Source organism: Oreochromis aureus, linkage group 5 (assembly GCF_013358895.1).
Source record: "Oreochromis aureus strain Israel breed Guangdong linkage group 5, ZZ_aureus, whole genome shotgun sequence".
In the NCBI taxonomy this organism is placed as follows: Eukaryota; Metazoa; Chordata; class Actinopteri; order Cichliformes; family Cichlidae; genus Oreochromis; species Oreochromis aureus.
In genome coordinates, this window is record NC_052946.1 from 16,440,596 (window position 1) to 16,457,800 (window position 17,205).

At 38.9% G+C, this 17,205-nt stretch overlaps 2 protein-coding genes across 2 annotated transcripts; one reads left to right on the plus strand and one right to left on the minus strand.

The window, feature by feature from the left end:
* The first annotated feature begins 4,568 nt into the window (after nucleotides 1-4,568).
* On the plus strand, nucleotides 4,569-11,859 carry slc6a14 (solute carrier family 6 member 14). Its single transcript, XM_039611775.1, has 15 exons — nucleotides 4,569-5,046; nucleotides 5,438-5,582; nucleotides 5,693-5,824; nucleotides 6,361-6,522; nucleotides 6,805-6,898; nucleotides 6,986-7,118; nucleotides 8,100-8,240; nucleotides 8,329-8,464; nucleotides 8,552-8,644; nucleotides 8,970-9,095; nucleotides 9,193-9,311; nucleotides 9,434-9,533; nucleotides 9,622-9,731; nucleotides 9,904-10,071; nucleotides 10,247-11,859. The coding sequence occupies exons 1-15, from the start codon at nucleotides 4,981-4,983 to the stop codon at nucleotides 10,400-10,402; spliced, it is 1,881 nt and encodes a 626-aa protein (XP_039467709.1). The 5' UTR covers nucleotides 4,569-4,980; the 3' UTR covers nucleotides 10,403-11,859.
* A 3,475-nt stretch (nucleotides 11,860-15,334) lies between these two features.
* On the minus strand, nucleotides 15,335-16,910 carry LOC116326465 (acidic mammalian chitinase-like). The gene is made up of 6 exons (XM_031747787.2): nucleotides 16,686-16,910; nucleotides 16,460-16,580; nucleotides 16,157-16,339; nucleotides 15,956-16,075; nucleotides 15,706-15,844; nucleotides 15,335-15,624 (listed from the first exon to the last, which is right to left on the minus strand). Exons 1-6 carry the CDS (start codon nucleotides 16,802-16,804, stop codon nucleotides 15,455-15,457), a joined length of 852 nt encoding a protein of 283 aa, XP_031603647.2. The 5' UTR covers nucleotides 16,805-16,910; the 3' UTR covers nucleotides 15,335-15,454.
* Between the last annotated feature and the right edge of the window lie 295 nt (nucleotides 16,911-17,205).

Here is a 17,205-nt window from a genome sequence, read left to right on the forward strand (position 1 = left end):
TCTTGCAAGCTCCACCTGCAAAGTTCGTGCTCTTTGAAATTACTACCCTGAGCAGGAACTTTGGGGGATTAAAATAATTTACCTAGCACTTAAGTTAGATCCGGGACGCTGGGGTCGAGCCACTTCAAGGTCTCTCTAGCATTTCCTCCTGCAATTGAAACGTGGCTGAAAAGTGTGTTTGAAGTCTTTGAATTAAAGTTTACGTTGATCTTATCTCTCAATGTTAAATTCATACTTATTTCAAAGGTTAATAACAGACATGAGCATGAAGCGAGTATCAGTCACCAGTGAGGGTTTTTAGGGCCTGATGCAAGGTTTCTACATAGTAATTCCCAGGATAAAGAGGTGTTTCATTTATAGCTTATTTACACTTTTAACCCAAGGTGCCCACAGAAACCAGTTCCTTGAAAGAGAGAGAAACCACGAGGAGTCAAAGCCCTGAAGCTGCTCATATGTTTATCCAATAAATTAACCCAATATAACACTGAGGAAAGCTCTTAAGGGGATACTGGCACAAACAAGAGGCACTGGATTCCTTAAAATATTTATATTTTTTTAATTGTACCTCATTAACCTGAATTCTTGAGACTAATTGCTCCTCTAAACAGCTAAGGCGATTTTCTCATGGCTATAGAGATATTTATCAGGCTGGTTGGCTTTACTCGAGAGGGAAACTACGACTCTCTTCTTCCTTCTCATGTTTCTCTTTAGTTCCTTTTAGCTCCATCTTAATGGCCTTCCATTACAATTTAAGTGTATCTTTTGTTTTTACATTTCTTATGCCCGCCATGCTGCAAATGGAGGTTCTTCTGGGATGGACTTGTAATGCTGATAATGTTAACGATGATGTGCCGTTGCATCAGGGCCTAACCCTCTACGCGTCAGCTCACCAGATGTGGGATGGTCAGAGGACACATAATGTCTAAATTTAGGATGTTTTTCACTGTAGTCTGTGGACACACACCACAGGATCATCATTACAGGAAAATGTACATCAAATGACTTCTGTGGTTAACTTGTGGCTAAAGGTCAGTGACCAAAATAGCAGAGAACTCAGGTACAGACCATTGCAAACAGGTACAATGAGTACAGAGAACAACTAAAGGTCTCACACTGTCTGAGTAACTGCCACTGGGCAATAATACTATTTGCTCACAGCTTTAAACTCAAAAGCACTGCTATCAATAAAAGAAGGATTTGTGTATAGTTATGGTGGAGAGTAGTAATGACAACATATGACTCACTTCCTGTTTCTCTATTTATATTCATCCATCTTTGAGTACTGAGTAATTTCGAGGACATTTCATAGAAATTGTGGGAACTTTATGCTTTTACGTCATAGAAAACATGAGAAGATGAAAGGAAAGAAGCAGAGAGATGCAACAAAGGTTGAATTTGAAGCAGAGATGTTGCTACTGCTACTGTACCCATGCACAAGGAAAAGTGCATGAGTACACTCACCTTAGGAGGATTTACAGTTCTTCCACAATTTGACAGTTAGCAAAACAGACTTTGAGGTACTAGCATGACCACTGACAACAACCAGTCACTCACAAACCAAGTTAACAGATCTTCAATTAGAAATTAGCATTAGCCAAACCAGTTACCTAACTTTGTCCTTATAAAATAGAGTGATTACTCACCAAGGTGATCAACTTTTAACAGCTGCATTTTGATGCCTAATAACAAGCTGCACGAGCAACGACCTCGCTCCCTCAGAATAGTTTTCTGTAGTGATTTGATTGGCTCACAGCAGCTTTGGAATATTTGAATAACCATGATTTGACTGACTGGCAACTGTCTTACTATTTAAAAAGCTGAACATTTCACTGCATGCAAGCAAAGGATCCATAATTTGGTCTTGTAAAGCACAATGTCACACCATTCAAAGTGAACAAGAGGTAAGAGTGTTAGCGCCTCATGTTCAGCGTGACAGCATCTGAATGCTCCCAAAACAAAGATACATAGAGATAGGGTGCATTTTTTCATAATCTCTTACTTTTGTAGCAAACTGTATAGTAAAGACTGGATTATCTGAGTAAAATCTGTTGCCCTGGAAAACACAAATAATTCATTAACCGTCCTCGACTTGTTTAACTCCTTTGACTCATAAAACCTGTGGAAAGAAGCTCGTCTAAGTCTGAAGAATGAACAGAATGTGTAGAACTTGTTGGCCTGATAATTACATTTGACCTTTGGATATGACATAAAGTTCCACTGTTATTCTGGGATCTATGGGAAACTCCAAAATCCAGCATACACAAAGCAGGGGTCACAGGCAGCAAACCAGCAAGGCAATCAGAGCAGACAGGGAGCAGGGAAAAAGGCAAAAATGAGGAGCGAACAAAAACGTTTTACAATTTTGAGGTTCTTAAAGAATAAACAACACCAGAAAATGTTGTAATGCAGAATCACTGCAGACACAGAGACAATCTGGCAAGTGGAATAAGGTCTGTTAGGTGTACCCATACTGAGCCAAGTGTTTAGTTGATAGCAGTAGTAGTGAAAATGGACAGGAAACGAGGTAACCTGGAAGCACAGCCAACTTAAGACAACAATAATAATAATAATAACCTCAGATGACAAACGTGCACAAGTTGTTTACTCAGCAGAAGTGCAGATACTTGTGTTAACAAAGATTCTGGTGAAAACTAACGACCAAAGTCTTCATCTTCTGTAGTAAAGTCCAACCTTACATTTATCTGTCATGCTTTGCTTTGTGCTCATGTTCCCTGCGTATGTTTTGTTTTTCTCCTTCATCTCCATGTTTTTCATCAGTGCACGCACAAATATGAACACCAACATGTTCAAACTGGTTTGATGTCAGGAAGGCGCACAGCAAGAAGGAGAGAGGGACAGCTACTTTCAGAAGGGGTCGCCACAGCGGGCAGCTCCACGTGTTTGATTTGGCAGTTTTATGCCGGATGTCCCTCCTGACACAATCCCAAAGGGAATATGTGTCCCTGGCAGGAAATGAAAACTAAGTAGTAAGCTTTATTATTTTTGCACTTAGCATTAGGAAAACCATTAGTATTACTGAATAACAACACATGAGGCCAAACTATTTTAACGCATGTGGGTCAGAACCCTGCAAACAATATCTGGCTGGTAGCATTAATGTCCTTTATTGGTCTCGTATGTCTGCTTAATGTTTCAAATGATGTAATGTCAAAACCAGGGCCCGTTATATTTGATGACCAACGTCATAGTTACGTAAATACATTGTTTTATATTGTTCTATGTTGTTAAGAAGGTCTCCCTGTGATCTGGTTACTTTGTGTCCACAGAGCACTAGCTGGTAAAGTTACAGCTTACCAAATTATGACCAAAGACAAAGTCGGCGTTACATATGCGCTTACACTATTAGCTTATGTGAATGAAATCAATTTAACATCTGTGTTTGGACTGTGCTGAATAATCTGAGGCATTTTTCATTCATCTCCTTTTGTCACCAGTCACCATCATGTGGGCACGCCATCTGTTATTACAAGTGACACAGACACACTGTGGTCGCAAATTTTGAAGCCATCCTGATAACCTTCTTCCACCAACGATGTGGAGATCCAAATCCAATTAAAACCAAGACACTCAAAAAGATGCTCTGTAAAAGAGTAGAATTCTTGGAACAGAGTTTAATACACTGAATCATATGAACAGCAGGAAAAATACATACAGACATTTAGCAAGAAAATTACAAAGCAGAAAGCAAGCAAAGCAAAACCCCGGGGTGTACAGCCTTAAGCACAGACAGCAGAGCAACACAGAGACGGACAGGTAGCAGCAGCAGGAGGAAAAAGAGCTCTGGGGGCGTCCTCTGGTCCCCTAATATAGGGACCAGTATCGCCGCCCCCTGCTGCTGGGTAACTTTCCCACACGCCCCGCACAGCTGCTGGGGTCAGATAGCGGCCAAGGTCTTGGCCAAAGGCCAGTCAGGACTCTGAGTACCCCTGCTCTGGCTTATCACAATAGGTCATGACACGGTCAAAGGTCAGACATTAATCCTAATTATTAAATCTTATTCAGCAAGTGGCACAATCTTATAACATATAATACACAGGTTACATGCTTAAAAACACTTCAGTTTGGGTTCAAAGTGTGTGTGTGTGTGTGTGTGTGTGTGTGTGTGTGTGTGTGTGTACTTTGTATGATATTTTATCGTTATGTGTTCAGGATCTCTGTTACAATGTTACTGTTTTGGTTGTGCTGCATTAAAGATGTTAAATTAATTAATTATTAAGTAAATTATTCAAGAGAACTCTCCCCCTACATTAACTGCCCTGTTACAGTACCAACTTAATAAACCTCGGTGAAGCAAAAATGTCTTGTGCTTAAGACTCTACATGAAAGTTAAAATATATAGGTTCAGTGCGCATAGATATATAGTGTATATAGTTACATAGTTATACATATCAAACAAAAATCCACCACAACACGAGGGTCATCCGTACAGTCATTATGTGTAGATGTCACTGACCGAAATGAGTCCCATCCACGGTGCATTACAGCAGTGGCATTAGGGTGGAGTGCTGAAGATAAGGATGCAGGCTTAGAGTCACAACGCTGAGTCACCCACAACCTGGACACTCGTAAACAGTCAGAGCTCCACTCTTTTTTTATCAGTGTAAGTTTTCACTCCTACACTACACTGTATTTTAGCACCATGATATTATACAGTGAACACGACTACCATCTAATAATAGCTCCACATGATTGCTTAAAGTGACACTGACGTTATCAGACTGTCTGCAGGTGTGTCATTAATTTTAAAAAGAGGAAAATCTCCTTCACTGATGTTTATAACCTCTTTTTTTTAAGATTAGAGTGGGAGTTGAGGTAATTGCATACAACTATCTCAAGGGGAGGGATGAGGCAGGTGATTGGTTGGAACACATCACCAGCTCGCCTTTAGAGAGGTGACTTTAAAACAGATGTAGTTAACTTTAAATTTCTTATTCTGTCCTAACAAGCAGGCGAACGAACATGCGGGAATACAGGTGGCAAAGTTTCAAGAGTTTAATTTTCAGAAATCCTGCTGTTGTCGACCAGGTAGGTCTGCACAACTGACTGACCAGACTTTCACTGGATAACTTACAGCATAAAAATAGAGAAATAGACTGAGGAAGAAGACACTTGCCTGTATAAAGACCATAGTAGTTTTTTGTTGTTGTTTTTGATGTAACTGTCACATATTTAGAAAAAATGGTTCAGCTGAAAAATGAAACCAACTTTGTAGTATATAATTACTATAGTGACTGAGACTTTGTGTCCTGGTGTTGATTAATTAATATTTAAAATATGTACCATACCGTTGTTCTAAAACAGACTCTTCTCTCTAACATCTTTATTCTTTCTGAAAGTCCTGGTGCGTCCGATAATTGCTTACACACGTCACAAGTTTTACAAGTTTTCAACAGTTTGGAACTTTTTAAATGAGCAGGATCCACGTGTGGATGATGGGGATGAGAATACTGAGCGTGGTAACTGGACCAGCAAGAAGGAGTACATTCTCTCTATGATCGGATATGCTGTTGGTCTGGGAAATATCTGGAGATTTCCGTATTTGGCATACAAGAATGGAGGGGGTACATCAGCATTTATTTTCTAATCCATTATCCAAGATTCTATTTGAAAGCAACTATGTTTTTATAACATTTGTTTTCCTCTTCACCACCAAATCCTTGATTTTGAGCAGGTGCCTTTCTTATCCCATATTTCGTGATGTTGGTGGTGGTTGGAATTCCTCTTTTCTTCTTGGAAAGTGCCTTTGGTCAATTCTGCAGCCAAGGTCCAGTTAATGTATGGAGAGCAGTGCCATTAATACAGGGTAATTTTAATGTTTTTTTTTTAATAAAAGAAAATGTTATGAATTAATCAACGTTCCAATAAATATAAATGTGCATTTTTTAATTTTTATTATTTGTTTTTCTTAAGTAGTGCTTGCATGTGACATGAATCATTAACAGTACATTTAATGAGGCTTGTGGCCAATGCAGAGCTGTGTCACCGTAAATCCGCCCTAAACTCGCCTTAATGAGATTTTTGGTTAATGGTCAACTGTGTGACCAAAAACTGACCATAACCCAATTTTTTTTATGACAGCTCTAATGAGGAATACAAAATTGTTTTATGTTCTTCAAACAAAAAGAAGAATGCTGCAGTGTAATTAAAGAAAGTGTAATAAGATTTTTAAATTACTACAGCAATAAACAAAAATAGCATGCATTTATGTATGATCAGTAAACTTATTATGATTAGTTCAATCAAAAACTCATTTAAAAAGAGACAGCTTTTGTCTGGTGAAGTTTCCGATAATATTTTTTGAAATTAATAGTATCTTTTATGCCCTATCTATCCCTTCAGGTATTGGTGTTGCCATGGTTGTGGTGTCTGTAATAGTGTCTATTTATTACAACGTCATCATCGCCTACAGCCTGTACTACATGTTCGCCTCCATGCAGTGTCCTCTGCCGTGGTCCGGCTGTTCCAGCTGCGATGGCAGTAACTGCAGCACCACGCCTGAAGGTGCGTACATTATATTCTTGTATTCTTGTAAAGAGCGGCTGATTAAATCTGCTGGTCTGTGGCATCTGTATCACCACATACACTGATTTAACATAAATTAATATCAGTTATAAAGATTATAAAGTATTTTGATGTGTTTTTGAGTCTCAGTAACCTAAAATGTAATTATTCTGGAGAAATTAAAGCACCCACTTCAGATCCAATCTCAGGTATTTGTGTTGTGGTAAATACTGATTTAAGATTTATATATTGGACACTCACAGGTCCTCTCTCTTTTTCTAGTGTCCTGTAATGTAAGCAGTGTTTTGGTTACCAACTGGACTCAGGAAAACAGCAGCTGCTCTTCGATACAGACTCCGAGTGAACTGTACTGGGAGTAAGACTCAAACACTCGTGCACACAGGCACAAATAAGAGCACTTGTCACACTGTTTGTACAAATACACGTGTCTTCTTCTTTGCAGTAATGTGGCTTTGCAGAGGTCCGGGGGTCTTGATGAAACGGGGCCAGTAGTTTGGCACTTGGCTCTCTGTCTGCTGCTGAGCTCCATACTTGTTACTGCTGCGCTCATCAGAGGCATCAAATCATCAGGCAAAGTACGTCAAAGTCCTCCGTGTAGATGGACTAATATTCGTTTGTCCAGCATACAAATCCACACATGTATTTAGAATAATTTAGTTTGTGATATTAGCTGTTTAGTTTCACAAACTAACTGTATGTAAAAGGTCTAATAAGCATCTGATAAGTGAAGTCACTGTGGTATTTTTTCTTATAGCCAGCAGGGTGTGACTCCCCCTGCTCATGACCTCATATATACCATACACATTCTCAAGGACTTAATACTCTCTATTACTAGATTTAAATTATGTTCATAACATAATTTTTTAAATTATGGTCCCATCCTGCTATTTTCTTTGACTTCAGCAACTCAGGTGTCATAGGACAAAAGGTGCCCTGTATGTATATACATATATATAGGAGAACCCCAAGAGAAACTACATAGGCATCAATACAACAAGCGAACTCCACACGTGGATTCAAAGGCAAAGGTGCTAATTATTGCACCACCATGCTGCTCCAAATGTTTTTCCCCTTTAAAATGGCAAAAAATAAATAAAAAAAGACACCACATGCTTTATATTTTCTATTGTGCAGCCATGTCTCAGGCAGCTCCACACCTTGTTTCTGTTATCCAGTTTAAAAAACTCAGGATGGTTATTTGAAACCTTTTATCGACAGTCTATAGTGCTGGTTTCCTTTTTTAGTTTTGAACGATTTTATAGTAATCTAACAAAATATTCCCTTAGTTTCATAATTAGCTGAATGTACTGAAACAGGACTGATTTTCATCATCTCATCTAACTCGAAGCAACTATTAAAGTATTAAAGTGTTAAAGTATTATTAAAATTAGTAAACCAAGAACAACAAAATGACAGACTGCACTTTTCGTATGTGATGCTAAACTGTCCGTACTGAAATGCAGAGGGCTTGAAAGATTTAGAATGTAGGCTTAAGAAATGTAACAAAATGCAGTCTTTTGCTTTTCCTGCAAAGTAACAAGTCTTTGTATCTCCAGGTTGTGTATTTCACTGCTACCTTCCCTTACGTGGTGATTGTGATCCTGCTGATCAGAGGTGTGACTCTAGAGGGAGCCAAAGATGGGATAGAGTTCTACATTGGTTCTCAGTCCAATCTGACCAAACTGACTGAAGTTCAGGTGGAAACTGTCACTGTTCATGTGGAATCCAATAAAGTCATTTGTTTTCTGAGAAAACAAAGATCTACAGTACAACTCTGTGTTTTAGGTGTGGAAAGATGCAGCAACTCAGACCTTCTATTCTCTCTCTATTGGCTGGGGTGGACTCATGGCTCTTGCTTCCTATAACAACTTTCACAACAACGTGTTCAAGGACTCGTTTGTTGTCACCCTTACTAATGCAGGTAGAGACCTCTCTAACTAAATTTTAGAAAGAATGAAATTGTTTTTGCATTTAATTTTATACATTTCCTGATTTTATCTCTTTCTAGGGACCAGTGTGCTTGCAGGCTTTGCCATATTTTCAATTTTGGGACATATGGCTCACATCTACAAAACGCCAGTTTCAAAAGTGGTAAAGGAAGGTCAGACATACAACACTAACACACTCTTATCATGCTGTGTTAAATACTGCCATTCTGTCAGCTTTGTGCTTTCAGTTTTGCCTGTTTATTAGTTTCAGACACTAAAAAGTACTTGGTTATATTCAGACACTAAAACAAAGAATGCGACTAGGTTTCAGAAATTCATGGGATCCTTTACAAATGAGTGCAAGACTGGTCTCAATGCTGCATGAAGAAAATATTGGCAGTATTTGATATCCTGCAAACCATAATAAGCTGGATAAACCATGTTGGTTCCAGATGATGCTACCAGATGATTTTTCCCCTTTTATTTGTCTTTGTGCAGGGTTTGGTCTGGCTTTCATAGCCTATCCAGATGCTCTGTCTAAGCTCCCCATCTCCCCGCTGTGGTCCATTTTGTTCTTCTTCATGCTTTTGACTGTTGGTTTGGACTCCCAGTTTGCAGGAATAGGTTAGATCTGAAGCTTCAGTTCAGTGTGATGTTTGCAGAACATTCAGCCCACTGCTGTTTGATCTACACAAACTAAAATCTCTCTTCTTGTCATTAGAGGTGATAACGACCTGCCTGCTCGACGCTTTCCCCACAGTCTTCAAATCCAAACATGCCTTATTAACTGTAACGTTATGTTCTATCCTCTACCTACTGGGTTTACCATGTGTCACAAGGGTAAGTCTGTCTTAGCACAACTTTCTGTGGCTGTTATAAAATAGTTAACTTGCTCAGTCTCTCTGTATAAATGTATAATGTATAATGGTTTTGTGTGTTTTTCATGCATGTGTGTATCATAGGCAGGAATATACTGGGTAACCCTAATTGACCAGTTTGTTGCCAGCTGGGTGCTGCTATTTTTGGTGCTTTTGGAGATTATTGCCATCTCCTACATTTACGGTAAGTACAACAATCTAAGTTTGTGCATATGAAAGGTGACAGATGGTCTTAAATTCCAGGATATTTATATTCTTCTTCCATCTTGCAGGAGGAAACCGTTTTATCAAAGACATTGAGATGATGATTGGAATGAAGACTTCCACATTTTGGCTGTGGTGGAGAGCATGTTGGTTCTTCATCAGTCCCTGCATCATAGTGGTGAGTTCACAGTGCTGCCTTGTTTGCTGTACAAGAGAATTTAAAAGGCAAAAACATTGTGTTATGTAAAAGTATTGACTTTTATTAACGTGTATAGGTGTACACAAATATGTTGTAGTTGTTTGTCTCTACCAGTAGTGAACTTTGTGGTTTTTTTGTGACTTTTGTCTAGTTCCTCTTGATCTCGTCTCTGGTTTACTTTGAACCCCCTAACTATGGAGGAATCCCGTACCCAGACTGGGGCATGACTTTAGGCTGGTGCATGATTGCATTTGTCCTGATGTGGATCCCTGTTGTTGCTGGGTATAAGCTGATAAAAGCAAAGGGAAACCCCTGGAAGGTGTGTACTTGTGCAGTGGATTGACTGTGGATTATTCTTGTCTTTTTCTACATTTGAAAGATTGTAGCAGTTGTTGAACTGCTTGGATCTTTTTTTTTCAGTCAATCCCACAAATGATTTGTGAGTATTAAAATAAATACACAGTACTAAAATTTACGCTTCTTATATTCTGCAGCGTCTGAAGTCACTGTGCTCGCCATCTGAGGAATGGCATCCCTATTTGGACGTCCATCGAGGGGAGCGTTACTCAGAAGAACGCTGCCACCGTAGGAACAACAGCAAAAATAAAGCAGAAGTTAATCTGAATGTAATCTCCAGTTCGTGGCTATAATGAGGCTTCTCCTGTGTTTGCTCTATGAATACCTTGTTTTGAACATTCTGAAAGTTAAGTCATTTTTGACCTCTGGGAGGCAGAAAGCAGCCCGAATATAAACTCACAGCAGACTGCACAGAACTTACATGTTAACTTCCTGAAACCTGAGCGCTCTTTGGGATGTATTTTTAATTTCTACAGTCTGTTTGGTAATAGTTGGATCAGCATTATCTTTGAAAAGAAAAAAAAGAAAAGAAAAACTATGTCCTTCGACAGGGAGAATGGGTTTATTTAAGAGCACAATGCAATCAAGTCAACACTGCAAACAAAGTATGAACACTTTACTGAGCAGAATGCTGTATATACTGCATAACAGCTGAGATCTAATGTTCCCAAATGAGGATGTGGACTCTTCTTACTATCTAAACATTTCTTCTTTCTTCTTTTAGGAGAAATGTCTGGGTCTTCTCCCCTGTCTTTATGACCTATTGTATATACTACTGTATATGTCCTGCTGCAGCTTGTGTGAGTTCGTGTGTGTACAGAAAAAGAGAAGACTCAATCACACAAACAAAGTTGACATGGAGAAAAAAACAAATATTTTAATATATGTATTGCTTGATAGGGCATTATTATCAGGTGATATTTTATTGGCAGTTTTTTGGGGGGGGTTGTTTATTCTTATATTAGTAGAGATTGATTCTGTGTCATTAACTATGCTTGTCTTTAAAGCACAGTTCCTTTTCCTGTCAGTTATTTGCTGATATTTAAATGTAGTAAATAAAAATGCAACTGATATTTTTTCAGAATTTGTCATATTTGAAAAGTAGTAAAAGGAAAAGGAAACTATCAGATGTTTTTATTTCAGTCTGTTTTTTGTGTTTTGTTAGTTGGGTGGTTGTTTTATGTATATAAATATATAAACTGGTCCTTTGCAGGCAGGACTGGATTATATAATCTTGCACCCTCCTTTGAATAGATCTGACTTCTACCCTGAACAGAGTACTGTGTGATTATGATGGTAACGAGCAATCATGTAAGATTTTGTCTCAGAAGCTTCTTAAATACAGTTTGCACTGATGTCTTCCATTAATAATAATACTGCTTGGGTGTGACCTGAGTGTGTCACAGTTGGGTATTTTCACATTCTCAGGGTAGCCGCTTCAAAAATTAGAAACACAAGAAATGGAAAAATTAATGTGTCGAATGAATGCACTTGCATTGCATTTTCACTTGCAAGCTACAATACAAAGCATTTTTCCAAAACCATTTCCAGTAGCTAAAAAGGGAAGAAAAAAATAGGATCATGAATTACTTACAGTAGTACTAAAAACTCAAACCCACCTGCAGAATCGTTATGATCCATGGAAACTGGTGAATGTTTTTCATTGTTGTGCTGATAGTATTTTCACCTGTGCCCCTGCACCTTTGTTCAACAACCCCAAAATCCACAAATAAAAAGTTTATCAAACTTATCAAAGTTTATCTTATAACAATCCAGGAACCCTTTCAGGTAGAGCTAAATTTTGTGGGTGATAGCTTTCAGCCAAATGCAACAACTCATTTGCTCATCGCACACACTGTTTAAATCTAAGTATCACTGGTGAGGACCCAAACTCAAACATATCTAGACCTAATTGAAAGATGTTTTTTTTCTCTTTTTAATTATTCACCAAATGCTCAAATGTTTCGCATCAAGAAGGTGCAGGGTTTGAATGCAGTTTGGGGCCTTTCTATGCAGAGTTTACATGCTCTCCCGGTTCCTGAGTGGGTTCTTTCCAAGTGCTCCAGCAGCCTCCCACAGTACAAAGGCATGCATTGGGTTGGGTTCATTGATAACTGTGGGTGTTAATGTGAGTGTGAATGGCTGTCTGTCTTTTTGTGTCAGCTCTGGGACACATTGGAGATCTGTCCAAAGTGTACTCTGCCTCTGCTCTGTGACCCTGAATTGGATAAGCAGAAAAAAAGGATGGATGGGTGAGTGGAAGCTTTGACAATTAGGGAACAAAGAAAAAAACCTTTCTAACTATCACACATCAAAAAAAATAATACTTTTTTAAAAAACATTGAGTTTTACCTTTCTCCAAAATACAGGGTTGGAGTAGTTTTCAGGTTATCCTACTAAAATGATTGGTCATTCAAACCCAGACTATAAAGAGAAACGAGAACGCTGGTACCTCCGACTGCTAACTCTACATACTCAGTGCAGATATCCACACATTTTTATCCAATTTTCCAATTCAGGGTGGGAGTGGGTCTGGAGCCTATCTCAGCTGGGGTACATCCTGGACAGGTTTCCAGTCTGTCGCAGGGCAAACAGACAGACAACTATTCATGTTCACATTCACAACTAAAATTTAGAATCACCAATTAATCACCAGTTGATGTGTTTGTTTGCATGTGTATGACTGCAATGGTTGTTTTAATGTGGACATAATAAGAGCTGAGATATTTGAATAATCTGCTGAGAAATGCTTTGTGCTGTGTTTCTAGTTTACCTGTCTGTAACACCTGTTTTTTCATCTCTGATGGCCGTGACATGTATCACACTGTCATTACAGCGGCTGTACTCTAAGCTTTGGTTAAGTATGTTTCTGACGTCAGCACACAAACTGAGGTCTGGTCAAGTGCCATTAGTTTAAATCATCTTCTGGCCACTCACACTTTGTGTATTACAGCCTATGTTGCTGAAGGACTAAATGGCATACAATTATACACCTCAGGACTTCCAGAGGATGTAAGAGTGGGTCATTTTGTGCTGTAAAATAAGTAAGATTTTGAACTTTGATTTATTGTAGTGCTAATATTCAGTGCTGTCAAACCACGATAGCAGAGCCATCTATGCCCCAGCTTCAGTACAATCTGTTACAATGACAGTTAGTAATTGTAACTCCTAGCAAATAGTACATTTTACTGTTGTTTAAAGTTGTCGTCAAAGACGCCAGCTGTTTTGTGAAATATGCAAACAATACTAAAAAAATGACTGCAACTTGTGCATCCTCTTAAATGTCATTTTTTTTTGCATTAACACTGGTAACAAACAGAAATATATTGTATTTATTTTTCATAGTGTGATGCAGGCACTATACTAATAAAGACCCCAATGGAAAGCCCCAAAAGAAAACAACACATTTTAATGTAACAATTTACAAAAAAGACTTCGAAATGAGTCACATTTGACAGTATAGACTGAAAAACAATATAATTATGCAGTATAATTAAGGGTTTCACCTTTTCTTTCCTTTTTTTTAAGCTTCAAGCAGCATCACCTACGGCAAATCTGTGTCTGAAAGAGGTCACAGACAGTTTCGTTTCTTCGAGTCCAGACAGTCTTTTATGCAATTTGAATAAAAAAAGTGATGAACTAGTTTGTCTAAATATGACTCATATGACTGTTCTTGCTGGAAAGATGTTAACAAGCTGTAACTAGTTATGTAACCACTTTTTTGTTTTTTGCGGTTTCAAAATTTTATGTTTTTTTCACTGTTACAAATCAATGAGTTTTTTGTTAAACATCAATCATATATCTATACATACGTTATATAAAAAGTATACAACTACAACTTTCAGAAACTAATAAATCACCTAATGTTTTGGGGAGAGTTTAATACAGTACACTCACTCAACTTATGCCAAATGTATATGCATTTGAAATATGTTTATTGTATGAATGTATAACTTTTGCATCTCCAGGTTGTGTATTTCACACTTGTCTCTCCTTATGTGTTAATTCTGTTCCAGCTGACAGGGTTGCTAACCTCTGTTTCATACATGAAGCCACCTTACATTTGTCTGTCTTCATCCTGGAAGCCTAAATATCTCTGATATATGTGAAATAGAGCAAATGTACATCTCTGTGATCTCTGATGTTAGTTTCATGTTAGTTTCGTGTTAGTTTTATCCACTGTGCGTGCAGGATTTGGGTCAGTCACTTATTGTGTATCCAGAAGGTCTGGCTGAGCTTTATATTACCTCATTTTGGTCCATTTTATTCTTCATGCTTTTTGACTGTTGCTTTTCATTTCTTTTCTTTGTAATGCTTTTCATTTTTGGCCTGAACTCTACATTCAATCTAAAATTATTATTAACCACTGACACCATTATAATCAATTACAATATAACCTATTCCAAAGAGCACACAGGACAGTGGAGAGAAAATGGAAAAGCTGGTAGAAAGGCCAGAGCTAACACAGAGCTAATGCCCTCAGGGTAGCTTTGAACCCAGGCCTCTCCATTAGTCTGGTGACATATGGTTTGCCTGCTCTAACCAGTGAGTTAAATGGATGCCCTTCAGTTCAAGCTTTCTTGTCATTAGAGGTGATCTTCATCTTCACCACCTCACCTGCTGGATGCCTCTCTTGGCATTTGTAGGGATGCATGTCATTCTTGGACCTTCCACATGTAACAAGGGTACAGTATGTCTGCTCTTTGCTGACTGATGTTATTACCCTGCTTTCCTGAAGTGTGTGTGTATTTCTGAGATAGGCAGAAATATACTGGGAAACTTTAATCAACTATTTTGGTAGTAGCTGGGTGATGCTTATCTCAGCCTTCTGCTACACATACAGTAAACGCATGAAAGGCTTTACATTTAAGAAACTAATCTTCACAAGTGGTTTTAAAGGCTTTACTCTGTTTGTGTGCTATCTATATTTCCAGTCTAATGCAAAAAATAACTAAAACAAATAAATAAAACTTTTAATAAAACACTTGTTTTTCTATTATAATATATTTTATGCAGCTTTTATCGTGTTCTGTTTGTATTTCTCTTTTGGATGCAGAAGAGTGAATAGATGAATAAATCAGTTGCTGATGTTTGAGGCTTTTTGTTATTTAAGAATAACTTGATATTGATTTATTGATTTGTGGACCCATGAAAACAAGTTCACAAAACAGAGATTCAAAGATGCTTTAAATGCTTTATTTAGGTTAAATCAATGGCAGGCGTTACAGAGCCATTCTTTGTGTTGGTGGGCTAGTGGATTGTTTACCCAGCACATAGATTCATTCATTTCACTGAGAGCGGGTGCAGCATTTGCAGCTGTCATCAAACACCTGGCCGGCAGTGCACTACTGGATGTCGGTTTGTCCTTGGTTGCACTTGTAGAATTTCTTCTTGTCGGTCGGGTCAGGGAAGAGTCCGTTCAGCTTGCCAGTACAGAAGCCAGATCCTGTGCTGCCTCCACTGGGCTGCTGGCTTGGTGTGACTGCAGGTGGGGGGTTAGGCTGAGCTTTGCAGGCTGAGGAGAAAAATTAAAGAGATTAACAAAAGGGAAAACTTTTACATGTCTATTCCCAGATGATATGTGGTTCATGCGTACAAGTTCCAGTTCCTAATCCACTTTTTAGAGTGTTGATGAGTGGGTTTCGCCCCTGGCCGCAAAACATGCCGGTGAAGTTGTCCAAAGCCAAAGTCCACACCACAGCGCCACCAAAACGGTTCTGCTTCAACCACTCAGTCTGCAAAACAGAAAATAAACCAAGTGTTTAATCAGCTTAAGAAATGCACATTTGTGACAAGAATTACAATTAAATAATGTAAATAAATTTTTAAAAAAGATTACTTCACACCTTTGCCTGGAAGCTCTTAATATTGTCATATCCAACGCAGACTCCCTGGTTGTAGGCATAGGGCACGTTCTGGGCGTTGTCCCAAGCCTGTGTGGCTCCTTCCTTCAGGAAGGTGCAGATCTGGTGGGAAGAAAAGATTTAAACTAACATGCATGAACTCTCCTATCTAATGTATGCATTCACACAGATTAGGAAATAGACCTCGTAGTAGGCCAAGAATCCAGTCTGACGAGTGAAATGTCCAGCAGGTCCAGGTCCCCTGGCAGGAGCTCCCACAGTTGTGTTAGAGGAAGTCAGGTGGAAAGTGTGGCCACAAGTGGGGAAACCAACAAGCAGCTTCTCAGCTGGGACACCATTGTTCTTCCAGTAATTCATAGCATAGTCCTTAAAACAATAGAGCACAGAGCAGTTTGTCTAACTCTTCCACAATATTTTTTTTATTAACTCAAAGCAGGAGTAAAAAAATGTTTTAGACCGAGGAATAATGACGCCTTCACTTATCACGTTGTAGTAGATCATGGATCCCTGGTCACTAGGGCCCTTATAGAGAGGGCTGTTCTCTCCAACATTATGTTCCCACGAGCCATGGAAGTCATAGGTCATAACATGGATGTAGTCCAGCACACTTACAAACAAACACAGGTGCTAATGTTTAGTAAGGGCTGAGTTCTGGATGACAAATGTGGAGGTATGTAGTGTGTGCATGTCTCAGCTCATGCGCTGTACTTACGCTCCAATCTGGGCAACCTGGTACGCAGAGTCAATCGTCTCCTTTCGAGCAGAGACAGCAGCGGTCAGCAACAGACGAGGACGGTTTGTCTTCTTTCCCTCCTCCTCAAAGGCGCTCATCAACTTCTACAGACAGGCGAGGAACAAAAAGCAGTTACAGCTGTTACATGGTTGTTGTTTTTTTAAACACTGAGAAAGCCTGAGGTCAGACCGTAGGCCTGTTAAAGTATAGATCAGTCGGGTGGCTTGTTCATGTGTTGCTCCCATCGCTACAGTAACAACTGCACACATTAACATTTAAATGGCTCTCTGGGTTTGCAGTCACCCACGCTGAAACATAAAGGATATCTGTGTGGATGTGGAAGTTATCAGAAGACCTGATAATAAAAACTGGAATCACTCAGTAGTCTAGATTAAGGGTGAAATTTAAGGAAGACAAGGGCATCATTTTGGTGAGAGGTCAGGTATGTGATGACTCATCTTCATCTCTGCATTTTGCAGATCATAACCTCTTCTTCTTT